Genomic DNA, 27,688 nt, shown 5'->3' with positions numbered 1-27,688 from the left:
AAAAGACATGCACTAGAAGGCAGATAGTAGCACTATCTGTAATAGCTCGAAACTGGAAACTACCCTAACATCTGTCAAAAGGATGAATTCATCAATTGTGGTATATTCACAGAATGGAATAAAATGAATAATCTACAACTACATGCAAAAATATGGAAGCATCTCATAAATATAAAGTTGAATAAAGAAGCCAAACACAAGACAATGGGAACTTCATGATTTTATATGTCAAGTACAAAGATAGGCAAAACTAAGTCTATGCTGCTGACAGTCAGGATAGACAATGACTGGAAGGCAGTATGATAGGGTCCCTGCATGTTAATAATGTTCTCATCTTTTATCTTTGTTGGATAGGATACCAAGCTGTGGTCAGATTGTGAAAACTCATAGAATTGTATACAAAGCTTGGAATGTGTGTACTTTTCGGTTCAAAAGTTAACAAAATAAAGAAAATTCCAGGAAGCCCATGAAAATTGAATTTCAACCCAATAATCCTCAATGTTATTACTAGAATTTGTGGGCCATCAATCAGTCACTCTCTAAACAGAGTATCTAATGAAATGGATTCAGAATAATTGCCCAGAAGCAGGATACCTGATAAGTCAGAACAAGCTAATAGTTTACCTTTGAAATCTGTGATCTCTGCTTTTCTCTACCTTTAGTGACATCACTCTAGTTTAAGGCAGATGACTCTCATCTGAGATGGTCTCCTAACAAGTTTCCTAATAGCCTATTCTACTTGTTCTCTACACATTAAGGTGTAAAGTGATGTAAAGTCTAAACCAGATCCTTTTACTTCTTGCTTAAAATGCCTCAATAAAATCCCAATAAATAGAAAATGTAATGACAACGTGGGTGCATGGTCTGGCCTCGGACTGTATCACCCAACTCATGTCATGTTGCTCTCTCCCTCTCCTGTGCCAGCGCCACACTGGCCTTCTTTCTGTTCTTCCAAAATGTCAAATTGTAGGACCTCACATCTTAGTGCTGCTACCATCCTCTCTGCCCAGAACAAACATCACTTTTCAGATTCCTTGGTTGATTTCCTTCTCACCCTTCAAGTCTCAGTTTAGACGGCTTCGTATAAAGTTCTCCTAAAACAACCCTATCTAATGCCAACCTCCTATTATTCTCTATATCCACACGTTGTCTATTTCCGTCCTTGACGGAATAATTATTGTTTTATTTGCTTGTTTACCTGTTTTTTTTTTCTTCTCCTTTTCCTCATTAGACTGTAAGTTCTGTGAAGGCAGAAGTCTTGTCTATTTGTGTCAGGATTGTAGCGCCAATGCCTAGCACAGCGCTTGGCAAACAAAGGTGCTCCATAAACATGGAAATACTTGTCAAATGAATGAATCGACATTCCCAAGGGATCACAAGACGCCTGTTCAGTCACGAAAAGCATTGCTCTGTGAGTTTTCCCAAGAATAGCAATATAACCAGGTGCCTTTCAAGCCTCTCTGCCCAGGCAAACTGTTGGCATTCGTTCTCGGTTTCCTAGTTGTCACAACTACCGCCCCCTTGCCGCAAGGGACGCTTACCCCTCCTCGACCCGATGACGGACTTACCCCATCGCGGGATCCCACCCTATGCCCAGGAGCTCCCTCATTGGCCCGAGTGTCAAGGCCTTCGGGAGGGCGGGATATCACTGCGAGCCGCTACTGGCCCAAGTCGACGTCGCTCTACCGAGCGCTGCTAAAAGTCAGCCAAACCAAATTGTAGTTGCGGAGAGGCTCGTTCCCGTTGGAATCTGCGATTGGTTGAGATCAAGGACCTGTGGCTGGCGCCCCGCCTTTTCGGAGCCCGGATTGGCCAGAGCTTGCCGTCAGTCAGAGAGAACAGACTCCCCCCCCCCCCTCCATCTGGCTCACACTACAGGAGAAAAATTCTCGAGATTTTCCAGCAGGAGAGCCAGTGGCTGTTCTAGCTGCTTACTCCAGAAATCAGAAACATCGGGGAAGGCAATCTTATTTTCCTACCAAGAAAGCCCTTTCCCCGCCCTCCGTTAACTAATTAGAAAATTTCCAGGGACATAGCCGTCACAAGGTAAGAGCCTAGAGAGTGCACTTCATTTATTTCTAACAGTTTATGATATTATTTATAGGCAGGGTCACATCCCACCGCACCGGGTCGGTGGAATGGAGAGTAAACGGAGGACTCGTCAGGGAGGGGAGGGGAAATGCAGGTTTAAATTCCTCAGTCCGATAGTCAGTGTCTGGGTTCTCTGTGCACCGCGTTCTTCCCTTTGGAGGTCAAGAGTAGCGAGTCCCGGCTGGGCCCACCCGGGCTGCGCTGCTGGCAGCAGGCGTTTCCTGCTGAGAAACCCGCGCTTGCCCTTGAACTTGACTGCAAGCTGCAGGCGCCACCCAGGCGAGTGGAGTGGGACAGGGTTGGAAGGAAGAAGAGTCCATGGACTGGATGGTGGAAAGGGCGGAGGCTGCGCGTTCGCGTTTCCTCGTAAGGAAGCTCCGGGTCGCCCTGCTCGAACCTCGGATTCTAGGATGCTACAAGGGTCAGCGCCGTGTCGTCGCCGCACTTGCGGGAGGGGGGAGGGAGACGTGGCGACACCCAGGATCTGTTCGGGGAGAGGGTGATTGGGAGGCGGAGACCGGGCGGCGGAAGGTGCTGGGGCGAGCCCAGCCATCTGCAGCGCTGCGCGGGCGGGCGGGTGTGCTTCCTGCGGTGTATCACACCGGCTACTGGCGAGCCCAGGGTTCTGAACTGTCCAGGGGTGAGCATGTCAGGGGACCAGAATAGAGCAGGATGCAGAGACTTGGTTGCTGTCGATCTGAGGATGTGCGTTTTGCTTTGCCAGGAGAGGCCTTGTGGCTGGTGATCTTTTTTTAGCAGCCGCTTTATTGTAGGTTATAGATTTCCTAGGAGGCGACAAAGACAAGACTCCGGTGAAAATAGCCAGGGAATTTGGAGTCTCTAAAGCTCCCCCGGCCTTTCTGAGCTTCAGGCTGAAAATGAACAGCAAGGCCTCTTCAGCCCTTTGCATTCATCCTCCTCCAGTGCGGAGGAAGAATGAGATTGTCGGGGTTTCAGGAGGAGTGACTAAAGGGACAGATTATAATGGCCTTGAAAAAAAGAGTAGTGGTGTCTGGTATTAGAGGAGAAGAACAGACGCACCACTGAATAAAAAAATAGTTATAATTTTTGAGTAGTGAGTATTGACTTCTTTTTCTTTCTCTTTTTTTCTTTTTTGCAACCTTAGTCACTTTCTATTGAGGATGAACACAGGCACCTCCCTTGACTGGAATCTTAGAGAAGAGGAAAGAAAGGGGGCTGTTGATGTAGTATAGAATATAAAGGAAAATTCTTAAATAAAGTATAAAGGTACAAATTTGGATTGTGGTCTGTGCCTTTTATCTACATTAACTAAGATGTTTTCAAAGATATCTATGGAATTAGAACATTGAAGACTTTTCACTGCTCCCACATTCTTTCCTCTATTCACGCATCAAAACATGTTCACATCAGACCTAAGGGGAATCCTTTGGGGGTTTTGTTGTTGTTGTTTCCCTCATGTAGACTATTTCCCTCAATGTAGACTATTACAGTTTCTTTCGCTTTCTCCTAGCAAAGTACTGATAAAGAAGATATTGGAGTCCAATTTCCTGAAATACTTTCTGGAGGTTTCCATACCATTTGAATGTATTGGGTTGCAGTGTTTGTCTTTAAAAAAGTAGATAAAAGGAATATTGGCTTTGAGAATATTAAAATGACTTTGTGTTTCATTTGTGGAAGTTACTGATGTAAAGATACCTGAGTGCTGCTTTATAATGGACAAATGTGAATCCTTTCTTAAATATTTTTGCTGGAGGGATAGATCTAAGCAGCTTTCTGTAAACTGAACCTTAGGACACCTGAATAATTTTGGCATGTGCTTAAAGTTACAACCATAAATTGCCCTTTTGAACTGCTTTCAACAGTCAACAGTTTAGCTCAGCTTCCAAGTGCACCCTCCTGCCAGAGACAGTGTGTGGGGTTCTGACCCACAACCTGAGGGGCACTTGACTGGCTCATTCAATTAAGTGTCCGACTTCGGCTCAGGTCATGATCTCACAGTCCATGGGTTCGAGCCCCATATCGGGCTCTGTGCTGACAGCTCAGAGCCTGGAAACTGCTTCAGATTCTGTGTCTCCCTCTCTCTCTGCCCCTCCCCTGCTCGCTCTCTGTCTCTCAAAATAAAAAAGACATTAAAAAAAAAAAAGTCCAAACCCACAACCTGAGCCGAAGTCGAATGCCTAACTGAGGGAGCCACCCAGGTGCCCCCATGTCAGGACTTTAAAGTATCAGATTAAGCCCTTAAAGCATTAAAGAGGTAGCTAGAGAAAGCTTGGTCACAAAAATCAATGTGAAAATGATGAAAACAGAAAATGTTTTTGACATTTCTTTATTGACAATATGTAGATTATATTGGGGTTCTGTGTGGATATATATGTGTGCATACTCACACATTTTAAAAACTTTATGTGATTAAAGTAAATTTATGGGTCATGCATTTTTGTTTTGTTGGGAAATAAAAAGGAATTATGGAAAAGTTTGGTCTATAAAGAAGATTATCCATTTTCTTTTTCCTTTTTGTATATGGAATATAGTTCAGGTTGCTGATATGTATAACCTGTTCTGTCACTAGGATTCCAATCAAGTGCTTTATTTTCTTGCTTAGCAGAGTTTTTACATTTTATTTTTGCTAGTAGAATATGATATGTGGGCAATGTGTTCTTGTGCTCTTTAACTTTTGCTCTGATGTTTTTGTCTTTGATGGCTTTCAAGCAGAATTACTTCTGCCCTTTGACTCTTTTGGATGACTTTTACTTTCAAAGCTTGACTATAAATGTTAAAATGGTTAATAAAAATCTAAACTAGTCTTGATATCTGACTGAGAGATTGACATAAAGCATTCCTGAATAACTTTTTTAGTTTGCAGAATGATAAATGCATACCAATTTATAATTGCTGAAGTGACAAATAATAAAATTATCTCTTAGGTGTTTATCAGTTCTCCATTCTTTTTGTTATGAAGAACACTGACCTAGTTTTGTAAACTAGCTATATATCTGGTTCACATTTCATCTATGCCAATAGTATTCCTCATAAAATAAATGTTTTCCTATGACTAGTCTGCTTACTTTTGAGATGATTGTGCAAATAATAAATGATTAAAGAGGCCAAGTTGATGATTGGTTTTAGTCCATGCGAGGTTAAAGAAACTGCCCAACTTGGATTTTATTTCATTCTTTAAATGTTTCTAGTTGATATTTGTTTCCTGCTAAAATGCAACTCTGTTTTATTTTTTGAGTTTTGGTGGAGAGGGGACAGGGAGAGAGAAAAGTAAGACAAGAGTAACCTAGAAAAGCTGTAAAAAAATTTATTCAACATTTGTTTCTAAATCTAGAACTCTTGTTTAAAGTAGGTGAGCAACTGCAAAATAGCCCGAGGCCAAATATGGCACACGTGATTTCAGATTGAAGCCAAAAGAATCATGCTTTGCTTATACCAAAATAGACTCATTATATTGTGTGTGCACCTGAAACTGATATTCAGTTATACCTCAGTTTATAAGAAAAAAGAATAGTACTTCACTGATTCCTGGTGCATGGTTCAAATGTTCCCGGTGCGTTCATCAAATGTGAATGGTTTCTAATAAATGTATTTTAAAGGTTCTATTTTTTCTATATGCTATAAAGCTGCTTTGTGAATTTTCTCCATCAATAATCAGTACTTAGTTCTCTAGCATAGATTGTTTTATGGCCTGAAATTTCTTCACAAGTCATTACCTTTATTTTTTTTTTTTTTTTTTTTACAAATAGTTTATTGTCAAATTAGTTTCCACATAACACCCAGTGCTCATCCCCACAAGTGCCCTCCTCCATGCCCATCCCCCCCTCCCCCCCACATCCATCAGTCCTCAGTTTTTGTCAGCATTCAAGAGTCTCTCATGGTTTGCCTCTCTCCCTTTCCCCCACCATTTCCCCCCTTCTTCTCCCGATTGGTCCTCTGTTAAGTTCCTCCTAGTCCTCCTATACGTGCACACATATGATATTTGTCCTTCTCTGCCTGACTTATTTCGCTCAGCATAACACCCTCAAGGTCCATCCATGTAGCTACACAAGGTCATTACCTTTATAAACACCATTTTCGTTTGTACTTTAACGTGTTGCTTCTCTTCGGTACTTAATAACCAGAGATACTATGTCTCCTTCACTCCTAATATTGTCATAAAAAGGTGAGTTTTGGTCTTTTATACATGATGTTAACTAAAAGGCTAAGAAGGAATAGCCTTATAAGTTTTTCATGATACATTCATTCTTTGGGAGGCCACTTTTATTCTGAATTTTGTGAAGGCAGAGCTCATATGTTGTTCACAATGCCCTAGATATCTAAAGGTGCTCTTTGGAACCTCATCCTTTCCTTCTACTGTTTTATTTACTGAAAGGAGTAATGGCTGTTCCGATACAGAGCTAGACTGATTTCCAAAAATGTATTTGAAAATGATTGTTTGAAATCTCTAATGCATTTACTTATGGATTCACTCAAGTTGGGCTTTTTATATGTGTATATGTTTGTGCCTTTTGCTCAGATATAGTTTTTCAAGTTCACCTTTTATTGTGAAATAATTCAAACATATGAATGAGGATAATATAATACCCTGTACCAGCATTATAAAATATTTTCGAGTTGTTTTCTAATACATAAAGGAACAGAACAAGGTACTGTGGAGTTGAATTCTTGCTTAGGAACTTATTTGTGTGGAAAACTGCCAGAAACACAGCTCTTCTTGCAGGGGTGTAGGAATTCCCCCTGACAACACCCAGGGGAGGCCTTTGGATTCAGCTTTGGGACAGAGTCCAGAAATAGGATACAGAGTGCAGAGTAATAGTTTCAAAGACACGTAGTCCAGTGTCATTTGCTGTCTCCTGCTGCAGAGGTCGGCAGGTAGTATCTGGAAGGGCTAGGCTGCTGGATTTGTAGAGAGGAGACCCACAGTTGTTAGTGTAAATGCATGGATCAGTTGCTTTCTTTTTTAATTTTTAAAATGTTTATTTATTTTTGAGAGAGAGACCACAAGTGGGAAAAGGGCAGAGAGAGAGAGGTAGACACAGAATTGGAAGGAGGCTCTAGGCTCTGAACTATCAGCACAGAGCCCGATGCAGGGGTCTAACTCAAGAGCTGTGAGATCATGATCTGATCTGATCTGATTTTTAATTCCAATGATATGCATATCAGAAATGGCTTATCCTGGAGCCTATGAGAGTGTTTGCATGAACCATTCTAAGTTAACCATAGTAATGAAGTATGTGAAGTTTAGTAAGTTGACAAATCTTCAAAGAAAATGGAATTTAGAGGTTCGATTGTGTCTTTACTAAAACTTGGGCACTCTGAGTATAGAACGGTCATAACTATTCTATTAACCAGTTACTTTTCTTATTAACATTAAAATGTTAACATTTGCTCCTACCTTTTTTTCAGAGCAATGGAGTTAATGAAGGAAGACTATTTATTTACACCCATGTTCTATGTTATTGCTACTCAAAGTATAGGCCTGCTGGGTCAGCAGTTTGCTGTCTTGAAATGCAGAATCTCAGGCTCCACCCTGGACAGACTAAATAAGAATCTGCATTTTATTTATTTTTTTAAGTTTATTTATTTTGAGAAGGAGAGCGCGCACGTGCTCACGTGTGCATCTGTGTGCATGTGGCGGAGGGGCAAAGAGAGAGAGAGAGCGAAAGAATCACGAGCAGACTTCACGTGGTCAGTGCAGAGCCCGATGTAGGGCTCAAACCCGAAGGTGAGATCATGACCATAGCCAAAGTCAAGAGTCTGACTCCTAACTGACTGAGCCACCCAGACGCCCCCAGAATCTGCATTTGAACAATTTCTCCAGGTGACTGGAAGTTAAAGTTTAAGAAACACTTGTTCTATATGACATATACACATTGTCACATTTTAATGGAATTTAAACACTGTGAAAGGGATAGGCAAATCAATTCATTTTTGGTCTGTTATTGTTAGGAGCAGGGTGTTAGGTGTCATATTCTTTATGGCCTTACGTGTTGCTAGTATCCAATGATATATCAGTTACATATGAAATTACTGATGGAGTCTCTCTCTCTGTTGCATCTCTCTGTCCTCAGTTGCATCATTTTTCTTGAAGACTTTCCATTATTATTCTACTGACCTTTCCCTCATTCCTGAGGCCTTTGGAGTTGAGTTATGTCAACAGCTGCCTTAATTACTTTGGTCAGAAGTGGCGGGAACCAGGTGAGAAGGAGAGTGCTGCTGAGCTCCCGCCTTCTGCAGGACGACCGGCGGGTGACGTCCACGTGCCACAGCTCCACTTCAGAGTCTAGGTGTTCGCGGTTCGACCCAGATGGGAGTGGACGTCCAGCAACCTGGGACAGTTTTGGGATCTGGGATAACCGCATTGATGAGCCGATACTGCTGCCGCCCAGCATTAAGTATGGCAAACCGATTCCCAAAATCAGCTTGGAAAACGTAGGCTGCGCCTCGCATATTGGCAGACGAAAAGAGAATGAAGATCGGTTTGACAGCGCTCAGCTGACAGATGAGGTCCTGTACTTTGCGGTGTATGATGGACATGGAGGACCTGCAGCTGCTGATTTCTGTCACACCCACATGGAGAAATGCATCATGTACGTACAATGACTCAATTCTTCACCTTGCAATTTGCTTTGTACTTCATGTTTAAACTTTAACCTTTTGGCTGAGACATTCACTGTTAACCTAGTTATTGGAGTGGCTCCATACTGCTGCTTTAGGAATAAGCAGTAGCTTAAGCATGTCATTTATTACTGATGGTTGATGGTTATTACCATTTTGGCAATGTATGTTTCTTTTTTTTAATTTATTTTTGAGGGGGAGGAAGGGCAGAGAGAGGGGGACAGGGAATCAGAGGCAGCCTCTGCTATGTCAGCAGAGAGCCCAATGGGGGGAGGGCTTGAACTCTCATGAACAGTGAGATCATGACCTGAGCCGAAGTCAGATGCTTAACTGACTGAGCTCCCCAGGTTCCCCTTGGCGATGTATGTTTTAACAACTTCTCTGGTGAGGACATTGACCGGAATCAACAGCCCTTGATTTGTGATCATTTCAAGTGAGTTAGCATAAAGTACACATTCATGTACCATGAGAAGCCTTTACTCCTACCAGTGCATGGCGTATAGTACTTCAATAAATGTAATTATTCTTGCAAGTGGTGTGAATAGTTTTGAATACTTGAACACTAAAGCTATAAGAATAGCTTTAGATGATTGGCATAGGTATGGGGAAACTGCATTTAATGAAGCTGTTTTGGAGGTCTTTAAATAGTTTATTTATTGCAGTTATTAATATATTTTGGGGGATCACACTACTGCTTGAATTAAAAGGGGGAAAATATGTGACTGTTTTTTGTCCTCCTATGGAATAGTTATTCATGCTGCTCATCAGTTGATTTATTCATATTTTGAACTCTGTGGCTTAATTTATTTTTTTATTTTTTATCAAAATTTTTTTATTTAATGTTTATTTACTTTTGAGACAGAGAGGGACAGAGTGAGAGTGGGGAAGGGACAGAGAGAGAGGGAAACACAGACTCTGAAGCAGCTTCAGGCTCTGAGTTGTCAGCACAGAGCCCAAGGTGGGGCTCAAAATCACAAACCGTGAGATCATGACCCAAGCCGAAGTTGGCTCCTTAACTGACTGAGCCACCTAGGTGTCCCCGTGGCTTAATTTAATATGAAGGAACTCTTAACCTCTCAGGGTTGTAGATAGAGAGGATTAGATTAATCTTTTAAGGATAGAGACTTGGACTTTAATTCTGTTGTTCTTAAAGGCTTATCTCTGTACTTAGCTATTTCCTAATTTGATTTGTTAATCTGTGCATTTTAAGCCTCCATCTGAAAGGCAAACCATGAAGGTGCATTGTATGGAATAACAGCCAGCCAGCTAGCTAGAGGAAGAAGAGAAACCTATTATAAAATGATTCCTTGGGACTCTTTTTTTTTTTTCTCCCCACAAAGGGATTTGCTTCCTAAGGAGAAGAACTTGGAAACTGTGTTGACCTTGGCTTTTCTAGAAATAGATAAAGCCTTTGCAAAGCATGCCCACCTGTCTGCTGATGGTAAGTAAAACAGTCCCATTCCTTGGGGCCTGGGGAAAGTCTAGTACAGAGGAACAATTTCAGCCCTTTAGGGGTGGGAATTTTAATGTAAATTTATTTGTAAGGACGCTTATGTTGAAAGTGATTTTATATAAGGAATAAATTTAAATGCTGTTTGGAATCCAAGGTAATGTTAGCACCTCACTTTTAAATGAAGTATATTGGAGATATTTTCAAATATTGAAGCTCCAAAAATGGTTCTGATATTGAATTTAAATTTTAAAAAGATTTGAAATTTTAAAAATTTGATTGCTCTTTTTATGGACCAAAGGATCATACTATGAGAGGGTTTACTGTTTTAGGTTTTTTAGATGAATCTGATGGGCAAGTACTGAAATACACTGTTGGATAATCTTGTTTAGTCAGACAGAAGACAAGAAGAAAATTGCTGACTGGTCCTAAATAAGAAAAGACAATGGCTAATATGCCCTGCTTTAATTAGAAGGACGATCTGTTTTCTCCCACTTTTTTTAAAATGCTTTTTCATTTTTTGAGAGAGAGAGACAGAGCTTGATTCAGGAGAAGCAAAAAGAGAGGGAGACACAGAATACGAAGCAGGCTCCAGGCTTTGAGCTGTCAGCACAGAGCTGGAGGCAGGGCTCAAACTCACAAACTGCGAAACCATGACCTGAACTGAAGTTGGACGCTTAGCTGATGGAGCCACCCAGATGCCCCTCTCCCACTTCTAAAAAAGCTTGCTGTTGGAGCTTTGTGGTAACTAGTGATATTTTTGTTTTTATTTGTTAAACACAAGGGCATGTCAGCTCAATTTAAAAATTTCCAAATTCTTTAAATTTGGAAAGTAAAAGATTTCTGATTTTGACTAAATTTATCAAAAGCTTTCAGAAAACTGTAGCTAGTGTTTTCTAGTTAGCTGGCCCCAAAATCTTTTGCTTATAAAGGTAATCTTGAAAACTTCTGCAGCAACCATGTAAATCTATGCATACAGACCTCATAACTGATCTGAAAGTGAATCATGCAATATTTTTTAAAGGTTTTTAAAAAATCTTTACTTTTGAGAGAGATAGAGACAAGGCACAAGCAGGTGAGGGACAGAGAGACAGAGGGAGACACAGAATCTGAAGCAGGTTCCAGGCTCTGCACTGTCAGCACACAGCCCAATGCTGGGCTCCAACTCACGGAAGCAAGTTCATGACCTGAGCCAGACCTGAGCCAGACCTGAGCCAGACCTGATGCTTAATCAACTGAGCCACCCAGGGGCCCTGTGCATCATGCAACATTAATCAATGTTTGGTTCCTCTTTTTATTTAAACGAAGTCAAAGCATCACAGAAATAACAATTCATGGTTTTCAGTGGGAGAGCAGAAGGATGGAAATTCGCCTCATTTTGCAGATAAGGCTAGTTGCTGAATAAGGGCTGGGATTTTCCTGGCACCCACAGTGGTCTCTCTCATGGGCATGTTTAATGATAAAGATTGCAGAGGTGACTAGGATGGCTCTATTCACCATCTTCTGAGACTTTTCCTGCCCTTTTTGGAGAACCTTACTATCATCATACTTGGAGCAGCAGTAGAGTCCATTCTCTTTGTTCAGGGATTTATTTTCTTGTTAATAGATTGATTCGGCCCATTTTCTCTTCTTCATGCCTTTGGACTTTTTCCCTTCCAGCTGGCTCCTTACCTTTGAAAAGAGAGGTTGACAGAAGGTAAATTTTAGGTATAAGATTTAGCTCTTGTCCCTGATGGATAAAAACATGTAAGAGAACAGTAAAACAGTTATAGTTTTATCTTTGTAATTCTGAATATTGGTGTGCCCTTGTTTCACCCATTACCAGGTTGGCTGTATCTCATACCACAGTGTTTGCTGGCCGTAGTGCAAGTGTGTACCCTGGCTGTTCTGTAAACAGGTAGCCCTTACTGGGCAAGATTTTCAGAAGAAGACAAGTTTATAATGGGAACGTGGCCAACAATCAAAACATTAACACTTTATATGTGCAGTCAGCCCTTTTGTAAAGGATCTAATTGACAAAGATGCTTAAAACTGATAGATTCGGTGCAAAATATGAGAGGAGCCCTTTTACTTATTAATATAATTAAAGAGAACTTCGAACTTTGGGAGAGAATTTGTTTAACTTGCCTGCCTTAAAAGAAACTTTCTAAAGGTGCCTTACTCATAGACAGTTGTGCAAAGAAATTAATCATAAAGATATAATTAATTTTGAATAATAAATTTAAATTGTATTTACTTAACTGAGTTCATCCATCCTATGCTTTGAGTTAATGATCTTGGAACTTTCATAAGATATTCTAAAATTTATATTTTGTTTAATGGCCATTTATTTGTTTGCAAGTATAATGGAGCACAACAGAATGTTATCTAGTATGCTGCTAAAAGAAAGGGGTCTGCTGTTATATTGTTGTTCTCACATCTCATTTTGTATGTATTCCTATAGATCACTTGGTCTGTGTGTGTGTTTTTAAAGAAGTATTTTGAAAATAACTTTAAGATTTATTCTTAGTAAGTTGACAAGGCTTTCAACCTTGCTAAAAATTGCCTTTTGATATTTGGGACCTGTTTTATCAAATATGTTAAAACCACTGAAGATAGAACACTGTAAATTGTTGAACTTTTCAATTTGTGGATTAAAAGAATATATGCCATTTCAGATTTCAAAGTTATTATTTAAATTAAAAACACTTTTTTTTTTTTTTTTTTTTTGGTTTTTAGTAAGAACTGAAGCTGTACCAGTATTATAAGAGTGGATAATACTCCTTTTAACATAGCTGTAGGTAGGACCCGGTGCTAGTTTAAAAAAAAAAAAAGGGAAGTGCAGTTAGCCTCTTCCAGTTTCTCTTACCTTTTCTGTCAGCATTAGTCCCATTTCCTGTTCATGAACCCTTCTGGTGAACAGATTAAAGGTAGGGACCATGGCGTATTCATTTTGAATCTCTAGTGCTTAGCACCCTGTGTAGAATCTGGAAGGCACTCAGTTATTATTTGGACTCAACTGAGCTGATCTCCATGCCTACTCTTCCTCACCAGAGTTATTTTTTTTAATGTTTTTTAATTATTCATTTTTAAAATGTTTTTATTATTTATTTTTGAGACAGAGTGCGAACAAGGGCAGGGACAGAGAGAGAGAGAGGGAGACACAGAATCTGAAACAGGCTCCAGGCTCTGAGTTGTCAGCATAGAACCTGATGCGGGGCTTGATGAACACATGAACTGTGAGATCATGACCTGAGCCGAAGTCGGATGCTTAACCGACTGAGCCACTCAGGCGCCCTTAATTATTCTTTTTGAGAAAGAGAGAGACAGAGCATGAGGGAGAGGGGCAGAGAGAGAGGGAGACATAGGATCTGAAGCAAGTATCATGCACTGAGCTGTCAGCACAGAGCCCAACACAGGTCTTGAACTCACCAACCACGAGATCATGAACTAAGCCAAAGTTGGATGCTTAACCAAATGAGCCACTAAGGCGCCCCACTCACCAAAGTTATTATAATTTATTCTTTGATTATCCTGGAGCTGATTTAACCAAATTATTAACATAACATATGTGTTTTAATGAATTATCGCTCCTGAGTGGATTTAAATTTTAAGTAGGGAAAGCCTGAAAAGAAACTGGTTAAAACATAGGAATGAATCACTAATGGTGGAATTTGGGAGTATAAATGGGAGTAGTACCCCTTAATTAATTGTATTAGCGTTCTTGAGGGTAAGTGAAAGAAATAAAATGAACATAAAACATTATCTTCTTTTCAAGACTTTAGTCTAAATCTGTCACATCTGAATAAGTACTTCAAATTATCCCATTAGCATTTAAAATAGTTACTATTTCAGTTTAAAATGAGGTGGTGTGAGGAGAATAGAATCAGAGTGCCACATATCAAGAAACAGCAAGAATCTTGCGCTTACAAAATTGCTGGCTATTTTTATTGATTTGTTGTTGACACATTTTGAAATTGCCCTTATTTATGAAGCTGATTTCATCATTGTCTTTAAATGTTTTTGTATTTAATTTATGGCAGTTATATCTATTATATTACAATTAATAAAACCAGCCAGTAAATTCAAATGATATACCATTACTCTACTGTTTATGAACAAACTATCACTTAAAACAAATGTGATGGTAGAAAACTGAGATTATATCCTTTATGTCCTATAAACTCTTCCAAGTGTTTCTAGATTGCATAAGGTTTAAAAGTCGAAAAGCTCTCCAAGAGACAAATGGATCAGAAAGAGAAGGCTTGCTCTAATGTTTAGAGTATGAGATGTTGGTGACAGCATCATGACTTCCATTGGAAACGTCCATGCTCTTCACATTATCTGATCTCTACAAAATAACTAGTGTTAGAAAGGCAGTGTTTTTGAGTACCTTTCTTACTCTGGGATAAGCCGAAACGAAAAACAATAGGGACAACATAGGAAAAATACTTATTGTGCTGTTACTGCTTCAGCTCATTACTTTGATTTTGGTGTTCATGAGTCATAGGTGTCCAGAACACCTATGTTTAATAAATATTGAAACTGTATTGGTTTATACAGATTATTGTTTACACAGTAACTCATAATTGCGGGGGGGGGTGTTATACTTTGAAAAGTATAGCTTTTACTCTTATGTTGCCATTCAAAATCTTGATCATTTTTCTTTTGAGATGTTGACCTGCAACACCAGGGAAAAGAGAGAGCTGCAGAAATACCCATTTTATGAATTACATAAACTTAGAAACATGCCTTAGTGCTCAAGAGCCTTACCAGCCTATATTTAAATAATTAATTTAAATTAATCATATTACTCTAAAAAATGTGTCAAGCGTCATTAACAAACATGTTACTTCTTTTATCTGGTATAGGAGGTGCTTTGATTCCTTCCTGATATATATTTAAATTCCAGTAATTTGGTGGTATTCTGTAGTTCACATTCTCTCTAACTTGTCAGATACAAATTAGTCACTGCTATTCCCATGAATTTTCCTGTTAGTTATTTCTTGATAGTTCTAATAGTGGCACCAAGCAAATTGACAAGGTTTTTTTTTTTCAACTCAGTAAAGGTACTGATTTACTTTTCAGGACAGTGTGTGTGCGTGCATGTGTGTGCATGTGCGCGTGTGTGTGTGTGTGTGTGTGTGAAAGAGAGAGAGAGAGAGAGTATATAGATGTGTGACTGTGATATACCACATATGTGTTTTGCATACATGTGTTTGTATAGCGTTTTTCCTGCCTTGGAAAGCTGTAAAACGAGAAGTTTTACTCTGTTGAAAAAAGAGACTCAACTACAAAATACCATCAACTTAGGCAAACTGAGTCTCGGAATCGGTGATTTGGCATCTCCTGGAATATTATGTAATTTGCTAGTGAAATTTTTACCAAAATAAAAATCCTTGCCCTTATTTTGCAGCTCTTTCTCTGCCCTCCCCTGTGTTGCAGGTTTGTAATGTTTGAGCACAATTCCTGGGTGAATTTCCTATTTGCCTCTGTGCGTGTTATTTGTGGCAGAGAACTGTGCCCGGTCAGCAGCTCTAGACCTGGAGCCCGTGGACACTATATGCTGGGCTTCAGTGGAAAGAGAAATCTGCTTAATTTTGTCCCAGGTGAAGGAGTCCAGCGGTTCCTAGCCTGGACTACTGGAAGGTTCCCACATCCTCTTTGTCCCATTAGTTGAGATGACTTGCAGTAGGAAATGTCCAGTGAGTGTTAAGACCTTATTGAAAGATGTCTTAGTTTTATAGTTTTGTAGTTAGGGCAAAAAGTGAGAATTTTTACTTCCATATTAAATGTTAAATGAAATAAATGCTTATTTAATACCTACTTCTTAGATGCTTAGCAAGCCAGAATCAACAGTTAGTTTCGAAAACTTTCCCGCAAATCTGGGATTTTGGAACTGTATAATGATGGGTTGGTAAAACCTCAAGCTCTTGTATTTGTGTGATAGAGACAGAGAACGGGGGATGGATGGGAAGAGAGAGGGACAGAGGATCTGAAAGTGGCTCTGAGCTGACAGCAGACAGCCCGATGCAGAGCTCGAACTCATGAAATGTGAGATCATGACCTGAGCATGTTCAACCAACTGAGCCACCCAGGCGCCCCCAAAATCAAGCTCTTTTAAATTCCTAGCGGGCAGAGCCATGAATTACAATAGAATCCTAAACAGCTAAACTTGGAAGTTTTTGTTTGTGAAATTTTAACTCTTTTGGTGTAACTCTTTTAAAAACCACTTTTTAAAAAAGCTGCTGCTGACCATTTCTCTCAAAGGAGAGGAGTGCTAAGTTACCTGGACAGGTAGCATCTGAGTAAATGCCTGTGTTCTCTTGCCTGGCTCTTCCCATCACTGGAAAAAAACCACAGTAGTGAAACTGTGAAGATTCCATCACATGTTTTGGGAAACTCAAAAGTTTACTTTTGTAATGTAAACATCACTGATACTTATGCTAAGACATTTAAGTTTTACAGTGACAAATATGTGATATATTTTAGCATTGCTGAGATATTACCTTGTACACCAGTTCCAAAATCAAAAGATAAATGGGAAGATAGTGCAACTATAAATGCTATTTCTTGATGAATCAGATTCAGCATGGATATAAAAGATTAAGTAGGGTTTATTAATGTTTTTTCCATTTTACTTTTCCGATTAAAGCAGGCATTTCAATATACTAATTGGAATAAATATACATATATACATATGTGTATATATCCTTCCAAATTACTGGAATTACTGATGAAATTTTTTAAATTGTCTTTTTGGAAAAAAAAATTGAAAAGATTGAGCCTCATTCAGTCAAATCAGTAGCACATGATTTTTCCTAAACCTACCTTTGTAGAAGACATCTTTGGATGATCACCTGAATATTTTATTTAGATGCTTTAAAGAATTAACCATGTTATTGAAGATAATACCTGCTTTAAATAAGTTATCTTTTTCCATTTCTTCCAGTTTGCTTTACTTTTTAGCCCTTAATTTCACTTATTCTCACTTTTGGCAAGGCTCAATGCACCTTCAAAATTTCTAACAAGTGATAAGAAACTAGGGCAGACACTCAGAATAAATCAAAGAAACATGAAAAAATGCAGTTTGGATTGGATGAAGGAAACAATGGTGACCTCAAGCCAAGTGACATTTCATTTAAATTTTGATCAGAGAAAATTAAATGTGAACTGCAGGAAGCATGTGGGAAACTAGAATGAACTTCAGTCTCCACTCTCCCATACTTTCCTAATATAATGATGGCTGTAACTTTGTTTCATGTGTGGGGAGGACAATGATAAATAGAAAAGAATGCGAACCTTTAATTGTTTTAGGACTTTTTGGTGAACATTTATAAAATTAGAACAGTTGTAGAAGGAAAGAACATAAAATATAGTACTTTAAGAGCAGCTGCTATGCCGTTGGCATTCTTGCTTAGCTTATTAACTGATAATACTTTCATGGGATAGGAGTAAGAAATGGAAGAGGAAATCTTCTGAGTGCATAGATTACAGAAAAGTCAGCATGCCTGAATGGGCTCATAGACCTAAAAGTCATCCTGCTGTATTCGCCAATCTCATTAAAATGTAATTCTTTTAATCCTGACAGCTGATGTAGACACAGGCTGTCATAATTATTATAAGTTCAAGTCAGTTCTACTTTATATAAATAGAGGCCAGTTGGAAACAGTGATGCACTTTTTACCTAATTTGGTTAGCAACATTTTCTATTTGCATGGAGCCTTGTTACTGAATTAAATACCTCTTTCTCTGCATGCTCTCACTTACATAGTTCATTTGCATTTTATTTGCTTAGCTGTAGTTAAGCTTAGAATGATACGTTTCAGTGTTAGTTTAACATGCCTGTGTTTTATTTTGTAATAAAAATTCCATATCCAGTCATTTGACTGTCACTGACAACCCTTTTTTTCGTAATGTTTGCAGCAACTCTTCTGACCTCTGGGACTACTGCAACGGTAGCCCTGTTGAGAGATGGTATTGAGCTGGTTGTAGCCAGTGTTGGGGACAGCCGGGCTATTTTGTGTAGAAAAGGAAAATCCATGAAGCTGACTATTGACCATACTCCAGAAAGAAAAGATGAAAAAGAAAGGTACCACGTCCACTGATCATTCTATATATCATGTTTATATAGGATCATGTTTATATAGTTCAAGATAGAAATGTAACCTCAAATTTTAAACTGATTTCATCAGTTTCATTTAAACTGATTTTAACCATGACTTTGTTTCTGGGGTATCATGTCATAATCTTTTTTTTTCTTGGACCAGGATCAAGAAATGTGGTGGCTTTGTGACTTGGAATAGTTTGGGACAGCCTCATGTGAATGGCAGACTTGCAATGACAAGGAGTCTTGGAGACTTGGATCTTAAAACCAGCGGTGTGATAGCAGAACCAGAAACAAAGAGGATTAAGGTAACAAAGAACCTGCAAACATTTGATACATATGCAAAGAATGAATGGTGGGTTGTTCCCAGCAACAGGCTTTCTTAGAACCTTAATTACAGGCGACATGACTTTTTTTTAAATGTTTGTTTGTTTATTTATTTATTTATTTATTTTGTGAGAGAGAGAGAGAGAGAGAGTGCCTGTGCTCTTGAGTATGTGTGGGGAGGAGGGGTAGAGACAGAGGGAAAGAGAGAATCCCAAGCAGGCTCAGTGCTGTCAGTACAGAGCTCCTACTCGGGCTCCATCTCACGAACCATGAGATGGTGACCTGAGCTGAAATCAACAGTCAGACGCTTAATCGACTAAGCCACCAAGGTGCTCCCTGACCGACATGACTTTTCTTTTATTTTTTATTATTTTATTATCTTTTAAATTGTTTTAATGTTTATTTTTGAGAGAGAGAAAGAGAAAGCACAAGCAGGGGAGGGGCAGAGAGATGGAGACAGAATCTGAAGCAGGCTCCAGGCTCCTAGCTGTTAGCACAGAGCTCAATGTGGGCCTGAAGCAGGTTTGGCATTTCAAAGTTCTGCTACAGTGTAATTTTATTTTTTTAATGTCAAGCAGGCTTCAGGCTCTGAGCTGTCAGCACAGAGCCAGAGGCAGGGCTTGAACTGAGCAGGGCTTGAACTGGTCAACTGTGAGATCACAACCTAAGCTGAAGTCGGATGCTTAACCAACTGAGCCACCCAGGCACCCCCCAACATGACTTTTAAAAGGAGGAGTTTATAGAAGGATAGATGAATTTTTCAAATAGAATATGATACTGGCTTGCTGTACAATGAGTGAGGTTTGGTTTTGCTTCACCCTGTGCTGGAATTCACCTGGTTGAATGGCTCTACTTTTCCCTTCATCCCTACACATGATCATCCAGTCAGCATCACTTGGAATCTGACTGTCACTTCCCTTTTCACCAAACTAAATAATCGCCCCACCTCTGTTTCTCTGACATCTTTTGTATGCTATTAATCAGTGCCTCCACTACACTATACTCCCCCACTCCCCCACCCCCCTGCCCCCGCACACACCCAGTGGTGAGCTGACACTTCCCTCTCCGGTCGTGCTAGTACCTAGCACAGTATAATGTAATGTAAGCTTCCAATAATAGCAGCAAATGATTGTTAATTGAATGATTTCTTGTATTCTAATTAGTTCACTTACATTCATTTTGTTGAACAGATACTTACATAGGATTTACTCAGTGCCAGTCTCTGTTTAGAATAGCTACTACTCCGGGGTGCCTGTGTGGCTTAGTCGGTTAAGTGTCCGACTTTCGCTTAGGTCATGATCTCGCGGTTCGTGGGTTCGAGCCCTGCGTCGGGCTCTGTGCTGACTGCCACTCAGAGCCTGGAGCCTGTTTCAGTCTGTGACTCCCTCTCTCCTAGAAATAAATAAAACATTAAAAAAAAAAAAAAAAAAAGAATAGCTACTACTCCTCCATTTTACAGAGAAAACAAATCTAGAGCATAGGTGAACTTACCTATGTTTGCCCAGCCAAAAAGTAGAGGCAAAGTTCAAATCCAGGGGATCCTGGCTCCAGAGATAGTGCTGTCAACCGTTAAAATGTGCTGTCTCTCATCATTTGGCTATCTAGCTTCTTCCTTTGTGGTGATACTAAATAAATGTTAGGTTTGTCCTTGGTGGTTGATGCTAAATGTTGCTAATTTTGTCCAAAATATAGGCCTTCTATTTTCACTGTGAAGCATTTTTAAAAAATATTTATCTATTTGTTTTTGACACAGAGAGAGTGTGAGCTAGGGAGGGACAGAAAAAGAAGGAGACAGAGAATCCCAAGCAGACTCTGCACTGTTAGCACAGAGCCCAATGTGGAGCTCGAACTCCTCCCAGGAGTGAGATCACTCTCTGAGTCCAAACCAAGAGTCAGATGCTTAACCAACTGAGCCACCCAGGTGCCCCTTTACTGTGAAGCTTTTAAACACAGATGACCACTCAGCAGACAGAAAAAAATCTGTGAATTTTGAAGATTATTCAAAGACCGAGTCTATGTGTTTGGTTTTGTTTACAGCTCCATCATGCTGATGACAGCTTCCTGGTCCTCACTACAGATGGAATCAACTTCATGGTGAATAGTCAAGAGATTTGTGACTTTGTCAATCAGTGCCATGATCCCAATGAAGCAGCCCATGCGGTGATTGAACAGGTGACACAGCAGAGCGTCTGGTAGAAAAGTCCCGACTGTGGGTGGTGGAGGAGAGGAGAGAACAGCCCACATACAGATCGTGATACAGCCTGGAGGGGCCACCATAGGCTTGAGATTTCTTTGAAATATTATGTTTTAACTTTAGTATTACATTGAATGTTACACTTGACTCTATAATATTTCCAATTTATTTTATTTTATTTTTTTAATGATTTTATCTATTTTTTTTAAAATTTATTTCTAGGAGAGAGAGAGAGAGAGACAGCGTGAGCAGGGACAGGTCAGAGAGAGAGGGAGTCACAGACCGAAACAGGCTCCGGGCTCTGAGTGGCAGTCAGCACAGAGCCCGACACGGGGCTCGAACCCACGAACCGCGAGATCATGACCTAAGCGAAAGTCGGACGCTTAACCGACTAAGCCACCCAGGCGCCCCTGATTTTATCTATTTTTGAGAGAGAGGGAGAGACACAGCAAGTAGGGGAGGGGCAGAGAGAAGGAGACACAGAATCCAAAGCAGGCTCCAGGCTCTGAGCTGTCAGCAAAGAGCCCAACGTAAGGCTTGAACTCACAAGTTATGAGATCATGATCTGAGCCAAAGTCAGACGCCCAACCAACTGAGCCACCCAGGCACCTCATAGTATTTCCAATTTAAAATTTTTTTACAATTCTCCCAAGTAGTTAAGTGAAACCAGTGTGCCAAGAATTGTGCTATGTTTATTTTTTGGGTTTGTATACATCTTGAAAAGATAGTAATAGCAGTAGTAAATTATAATAATAGTAATATAAGTGTGTGTCAGACACTCTTCTGTTCATATATATTTAACTCATAGAATCATCACAGTAACCTTCTGAGGCTACAGCTTGTATTATCCCTTATCACAAATGAGGAAAACTGAGGTACAGAGCCTGAGAAGTTAAGTAACTTGTTCAAGATCACAAAACTATCAAGTTGTAGAACTGGGCTTTAAACCCAGACAGCTAAGCTTCTGAATTCAACCACTGGACTAAACTAGACTGTTCCAAATAAATATCCAGTATTGGAACACTATAGCATAGACAACTTCTGGTTTTAAAAAATGGGTGTATGAAAAAAAACCCAGAAGTTTAAAAAGGTATATGGATAGGTTTTGTTAGTATGTCAATTAGAGCTAAAACTGGGGGTACCCAGTAATACCCAATTGAAGAAAATGCAGAATTTCCATGTGCTGCTTAAAAATCTGTTTAGATCAATAGTTTTTTTAAGTTGTAGCCATCGCTTAATCATTAGAGACATGCTTTAATTTAACAGCTATTTTTACATTTCCCAGTTTTTACATTTGCAACCATATTTAGCCCAAACTTTTATGTGCTGAATTTGTAAGAGATGAGATCTTACTCAGAAAGACCTTACTTTTATTTGCTTGAAAATAGATGGATGAGCATGAATTATTCTTTTGGTTGCTGTGTGTTCATGAGACATAAGAAATGGGCCCAATTCCATGGATGATCACTTCTCTCCTAATTTCACTTACCTGTTTTGAGATACGTGTGTTCTCATTCACACAGGCAGTGATATTTTAATGACTGTGTGGTATTCCACTATATTTGTATACCATAATTCATTTACTAGTTCCCCTAATCAGCAAGTTTAGTTTATGTTCATTTTTCCATCTTATGGAGGAGAGCACCGTATAAGACTTATTTTATATCTGTTTGTACATATCTGCTTCCTTCATGTATTATTTTCTTAGGTAAAGTTCTTAAAATTGCTAGGCAAAAAGAATACACTGTATTCTAAAGCTATTTTTTTTTAAGTTTATTTATTTATTTTGAAAGGGGGAGGGGCAGAGAGAGACAGAGATGGAGAGAGAAAGGATCCCAAGCAGGCTCCACGCCATCAGTGGAGAGCCTGACGTAGGGCTCGAACCCACAAACTGTGAGATCATGACCTGAGTCAGAATCAAGAATTGAATGCTTAACTGACTGAGCCACCACAGCACCCCATCTAAAGCTTTTAATAAGCTTGCCAAATTGCCCTCCAGAAATGATACTCCAATTTACACTTTTCCTTGCATGTTTATAAAGTTTATTTCTCCAAATTCTTATTATAGTTTTTTTGCCAATTTGATAGGTAAAAAAATCAAATTTTAGTGTTTTCAGTTTGCATATTTTTTCTTTGTTACTGAAACTAACCATTTGCTCAGCTTTGTTACCCAGTGTATTTCTTGTCTGTGGAGAGCTTTTTTCCATTCTTTTTATAGGCATGTTTGTCTTTTTCACATTTATTCAAGCACTTCCTATATGTTAAGTATTTATTTTTTGTCTTTTAGTTTGTAAAACTTTTTTATATTTTGATGCTTTTTATATCAGATATTTTTTTATTAACCCTTTCCTTCACAGTTTTGGTCTCAGGCTGTGAATTCTTTTAAAATACATTTGCTGTTGAATATAATCCTGAGCACTTCTTATAATGCTATGTCATTTCCTGTTTGAATTAGTCCCTAAAATAGATTTACAATTCTCCTACTGTAGGAAATTTAGTTTATGCCACTTTTCCATTTTGTAGGGATAATAATAAACTTTATTGTCGTTATATCTTATACACATCTGTTTCCTTAGGGAATTACTTTTTAGGCTAAATTCCTAGAAGCAGAATTGCTAGGTAAAAGCTAACACTGAATTCTTACCTTGTATTAGTCCCTGTGCTAAATGATTTATATTCTTCTTCTAGAGTTGTATACCTTATATCCTAGTCCTTTGGTATTTCTGTTGCCAAAATTGCTACAGTGGGATATAGTTAATATGGTTGTTTGGTGGCAGTGGGGGTGGGGTGGGGAGGGGAGTCATCTGTTATTCTATATGCAGTCTAATAAACTATGTGGACCTTGATGCATGTTGAATGAATCACAAACCATTGTGAAGTATCTGGATTAAAAACTGTAATTTTAAAAATTTAACACAGAGAGAGAAACAGCAGGGGAGGGGCAGAGAGAGAGGGGGACAGAGGATCTGAAGGAGGCTCTGTGCTGACAGCATAGAGCCTGATACGGGGCTTGAACTCACAAACTGTGAGTTGTACACTTCACCAACTGAGCTACTCAGGCACGCCAGTAACTGTATTTTGAATGAGTTTATTATAGACTTCTAGAGGAACAATGATTTCACTTTGTACAGACTCTGATTTCTTGTGTTTTTTTCCTCCCTTCCTGCCAAACCTTGCAGGCAATACAGTTTGGTACTGAAGATAACAGTACTGCCGTGGTAGTGCCTTTTGGTGCCTGGGGGAAATACAAGAACTCTGAAATTAACTTCTCATTCAGCAGAAGCTTTGCCTCCAGTGGACGATGGGCCTGACTGCTTGCTAGAACTTTGAATTTCTGTGAAACGGTTTTTCTCTGAGTATGTCAAGAAACTTACTAGATTAAACATGACAGCTGTGCCAGGGTGACTCTGACCCACTAGACCAGTACACAAGTCAGTGTAAACTAAATAACCATTAACATAGTAGTTTTTCATAAATAACTCCTATTTATGTTCAGCTGTACATACTCAGTGTAAATATATGTGTAATTCAGCTGTGGTGAATCTTTAAGTTGAGTGAGCAAATGAAAAGTGGTTTTGACACACTTGCTGAACGTTAAATTTCTAATTTTTAAAACTCTTAGGCAGCTATGAGTTTTCTTCTGATCACTTCTGTTCTTTATTCATTTGAACAGATTCTTGCCTTCAAGTTCTTCAAAACTAGTAGATATTTTGACGGCTCTGCAATGTGTTAGCTGCGTTTATTTTTAATAATTCTACCAAGGAGTAAGCATGAAAACAGAGTTCTGTGTGGCTATATTTTGTATTCTGGACCACCTACTGGCAAAAGACATTAATTCAGATAATGTGGCACCACTAAGTTTATGCATATTGATAACAGTGCAGTTACGAATGTCAGCTGTGTCACTTGGTCTTCCCTCCTCCCCTCAACCCCCTTCATGTCTCTTTTTCTGTAGCTAAGAATGTTATATAGATATATAGACTACTCCTTTATATCAGAAAAGTATGGACAGGCTGAATCTTTTGGTCAAAGCTATACAAACTTAAATACTGACGGTATCAAGTATTTTGTATAAAGTTTCCATTTGTTGTCTTTAACTCTGTGTTTTGTATGTAGTATGTTTATATCACCTTTTGTATAAAATAAGCAAGTTGGATAATTTGTCAGTAGAAATAATACCACATTGCCTGATAATATGACAGACATAGCATGAAGTTTATGTCTCCTTTTTGCTTATTTCTAAGAGTCAAAGCAAAGAACAAATCTAAAACATTAAAGAATTCTATGTTTCAGCTTGCTAATGTAATTTAGGAGTGTAAAACTATACTTCTGTATATCCGCATGTAAGTTTGCTGTTAAAATGTGAATCTCTACATGCGTGTTTGAAATTATATCTGCAGTTTATTTTGCAGACCATGTATGTTTGTTTTATGTGTGGGAGTACGTACATATGTAAATTTTGGAGTAATAATTGAGAATTAAAGGGAACAATTCTGCATAGCTCCTTCACCAGTGAGCTTTAAATTATTAATATGTTTATCCCAAGGGCTCTTGACAGACGGAGGACAGCTTTATAATGGAGAACCAACGGTTATTGGCAGGTGAGGAAATAGATTGAAGATAGCTGTAGAGCTATTTTATGGCAGGAAAATAATGCAGAAAACACTGAAGCAGACTAGCATGTTGAAGCTACATTGCTCTATGGTAATTTGCAAATAAAATAATAGGATGTGAGAAAAATGCTGAGTGTTAGGAATGGCATGCAGTTTTGTTGTAGAAACCAACAACAAAAAAAGAAACCGAGAATGTCAAGTTGGTGTAGTCTATTCCTTCCCCTTTTGGGTTTCTGTCTTTGTGTTTTATTTAAAGGTTTGTTAGAAGGAAGAGGGCCCAACATAAATAGTGACACCTTCTTACCTTTTTGGGAATGGAAGAATATAAATCTTGAGTTTTGCTGCATATATTCATCAGGAATTTTCTTTTGATGAAAAAGGTGACAAAGAAATATTTGAATGTTTTTGTTTTTATTTTTCAAGGAAGCTTGGTGAAAGTAAGGAACATTGCAGGAAGGAAAACCATCTCTTGTTCATTGTCTGGGAAGTGAGGAACCAAAAGTAGGCTAAGAAAGCTGGAAAACTTTCTTGCTCTTGCTGAGTTAGGTCCAGGAACCTAAATATAGAAGCTTCATTTAGTAGTGTGGAGAATGTATGCTAAAACAAGCAGACGAAAACCCTAATGCACAAAATGACATTCTGAAAATGTAGGTTTCACTTTTGATTTGAATTCTTCACATAACTATTCCTCTCTTTTATGTTAAAAACTGAGGGTCAGAGGAATGTCGTCAAGCTCAGAAGTCACTGATTCACCGAGGTGGGTTGCCAGGTTTAACCAAGAGGAATTTGTAGAGCCATGTCATCCCTGTTATAGGGTGGGTGGACTTTGCTCTACTTTACCCAAAATACAGAAGTCAGTCAACTTTGCTCAAGCATAAAAACATACTGGTGTTTGTTTTTCAATCCACAATGTTAAAGTATCATTTGTAGATTATTGTAATCCTCAAAAGATAGTAAGCTTACATGTATTAGGCTTCTAGACCTATTACAAGGAATTATGCAAATAGTAGTGAAAAAAAGACTGTTCTAAATATAGTTTTTTAGTTACAACTGTGAATTTGCCATGTGGTTATTAACATGTGGGTATAGGTATAGTGTAGATTATATTAATGTAATTAAACTTAAATCCATTGTAATTTATGTTTGCCTTTCATTTATATGCCGTGTATAAGTAATCTTTACAAAATATGTTGCCAAACTATTTGCCAACATTTATTTGGCAAAATAGTCTTAAAATCATTGTGATTTTTCACAAGTATAAGTTCCTAAGTATCTGGTATATTCAAAAGTAAATGCAGTCCTTCTCTCTATCAACTGTTCATTTGTTGTAGATTTTTGTATTTCTGAAGTGCTTCAAAGTCTTATACATTTTTTTCTGAAAAAAAAAAAAGTAGTTTTGAAGGGATCAGTTTAGAATCTCTATACTCTATGATGTGAACTTTTCCCATGTTCCAAAATAAAAAAAAAAATTACTTGCTTTGAAGAATTATTAGCACATAATCTAAATACAAATTATGTCTTCAAAGTAGAATTTGATTTTTTTTTTTTTTTTTTTTAAGAATCCCGGCAGAGAATGTTTAGGCCTATGAATTCCTCCGTATCAGAAGGGACATTTAGTTTCCTTTCTAAGAATGGACAAGGATTTATTTCATAGTGATATGACAGCAAGAAAACGAGCCAAGGCAGGGTGAGGGGAAGGAATTGTTAAAATTTAGCATCAAACAGTTAAATACAAACATGGGTTTGTATTTGGAACTTCAGTTGTTAACATACCCTTGTCTGTGGAAAGCGACATAAAATTTTGGTTGGGTTACGTTTTATTGTATTTATGAGATTCACTTATCTGGATGACTTCAGCAGAAATAAAATGTCATGTCTTTTATAAGCCAAACTGTGATGACCTGCCTGTTGCTTTTGGCATCTGGAGTGAGACGGACTGACTCTGGCAGCTCCCACTGGTTGTGAGATGGTTGAAATGGTCCAGTGATGGTCAACTGAGTGTTCCGGGCTCTGAAACCACGGGGCACTTCCGCCTCTAAGAATGATTCATCTGCCTTTGGATGCCGGTACAAAATTTAGCAGCTTAATGTGTTCTGAAATAATTTAATTTCTGCTGAAGTGCTCTTGTGTACCTTGTTTTATAATTTAACCCAAGTGCTGCTTGGATGGACTTTGTACTTTTCCCAGTGAGTTGGTGTAATTGCTGCTTTGACCATTGTTTTAAATGTATGTATTAGAGTAATTGTGAGCAGACTTAAATCATATATCTCAGTGTTCAAAACACCATTTGAATAAAGTATATCCATTAAACCCTTTTTAAAAACCAA

General features: G+C 38.7%; 1 protein-coding gene across 2 annotated transcripts; it reads left to right on the top strand.

Moving 5' to 3' along the window:
- The first annotated feature begins 1,879 nt into the window (after positions 1–1,879).
- On the top strand, positions 1,880–27,688 carry PPM1K (protein phosphatase, Mg2+/Mn2+ dependent 1K). Of its 2 annotated transcripts, none has more exons than XM_039218444.1 (7): positions 1,880–2,046; positions 8,145–8,663; positions 10,032–10,132; positions 18,047–18,212; positions 18,391–18,535; positions 20,592–20,648; positions 23,928–27,688. In XM_039218444.1, exons 2-7 carry the CDS (start codon positions 8,224–8,226, stop codon positions 24,057–24,059), a joined length of 1,041 nt encoding a protein of 346 aa, XP_039074375.1. In that variant the 5' UTR covers positions 1,880–2,046; positions 8,145–8,223; the 3' UTR covers positions 24,060–27,688. The 2 variants fall into 2 exon arrangements, with proteins under 2 accessions (XP_039074375.1, XP_039074374.1); XM_039218443.1 differs by having other exon boundaries at positions 20,592–20,726.

Source organism: Hyaena hyaena, unplaced genomic scaffold (genome assembly GCF_003009895.1).
Source record: "Hyaena hyaena isolate Hyena2069 unplaced genomic scaffold, ASM300989v1 scaffold_764, whole genome shotgun sequence".
NCBI lineage: Eukaryota > Metazoa > Chordata > Mammalia > Carnivora > Hyaenidae > Hyaena > Hyaena hyaena.
The sequence above is the reverse complement of the archived record's forward strand: the minus strand, read 5'-3'. Positions and strand labels throughout refer to the sequence as shown.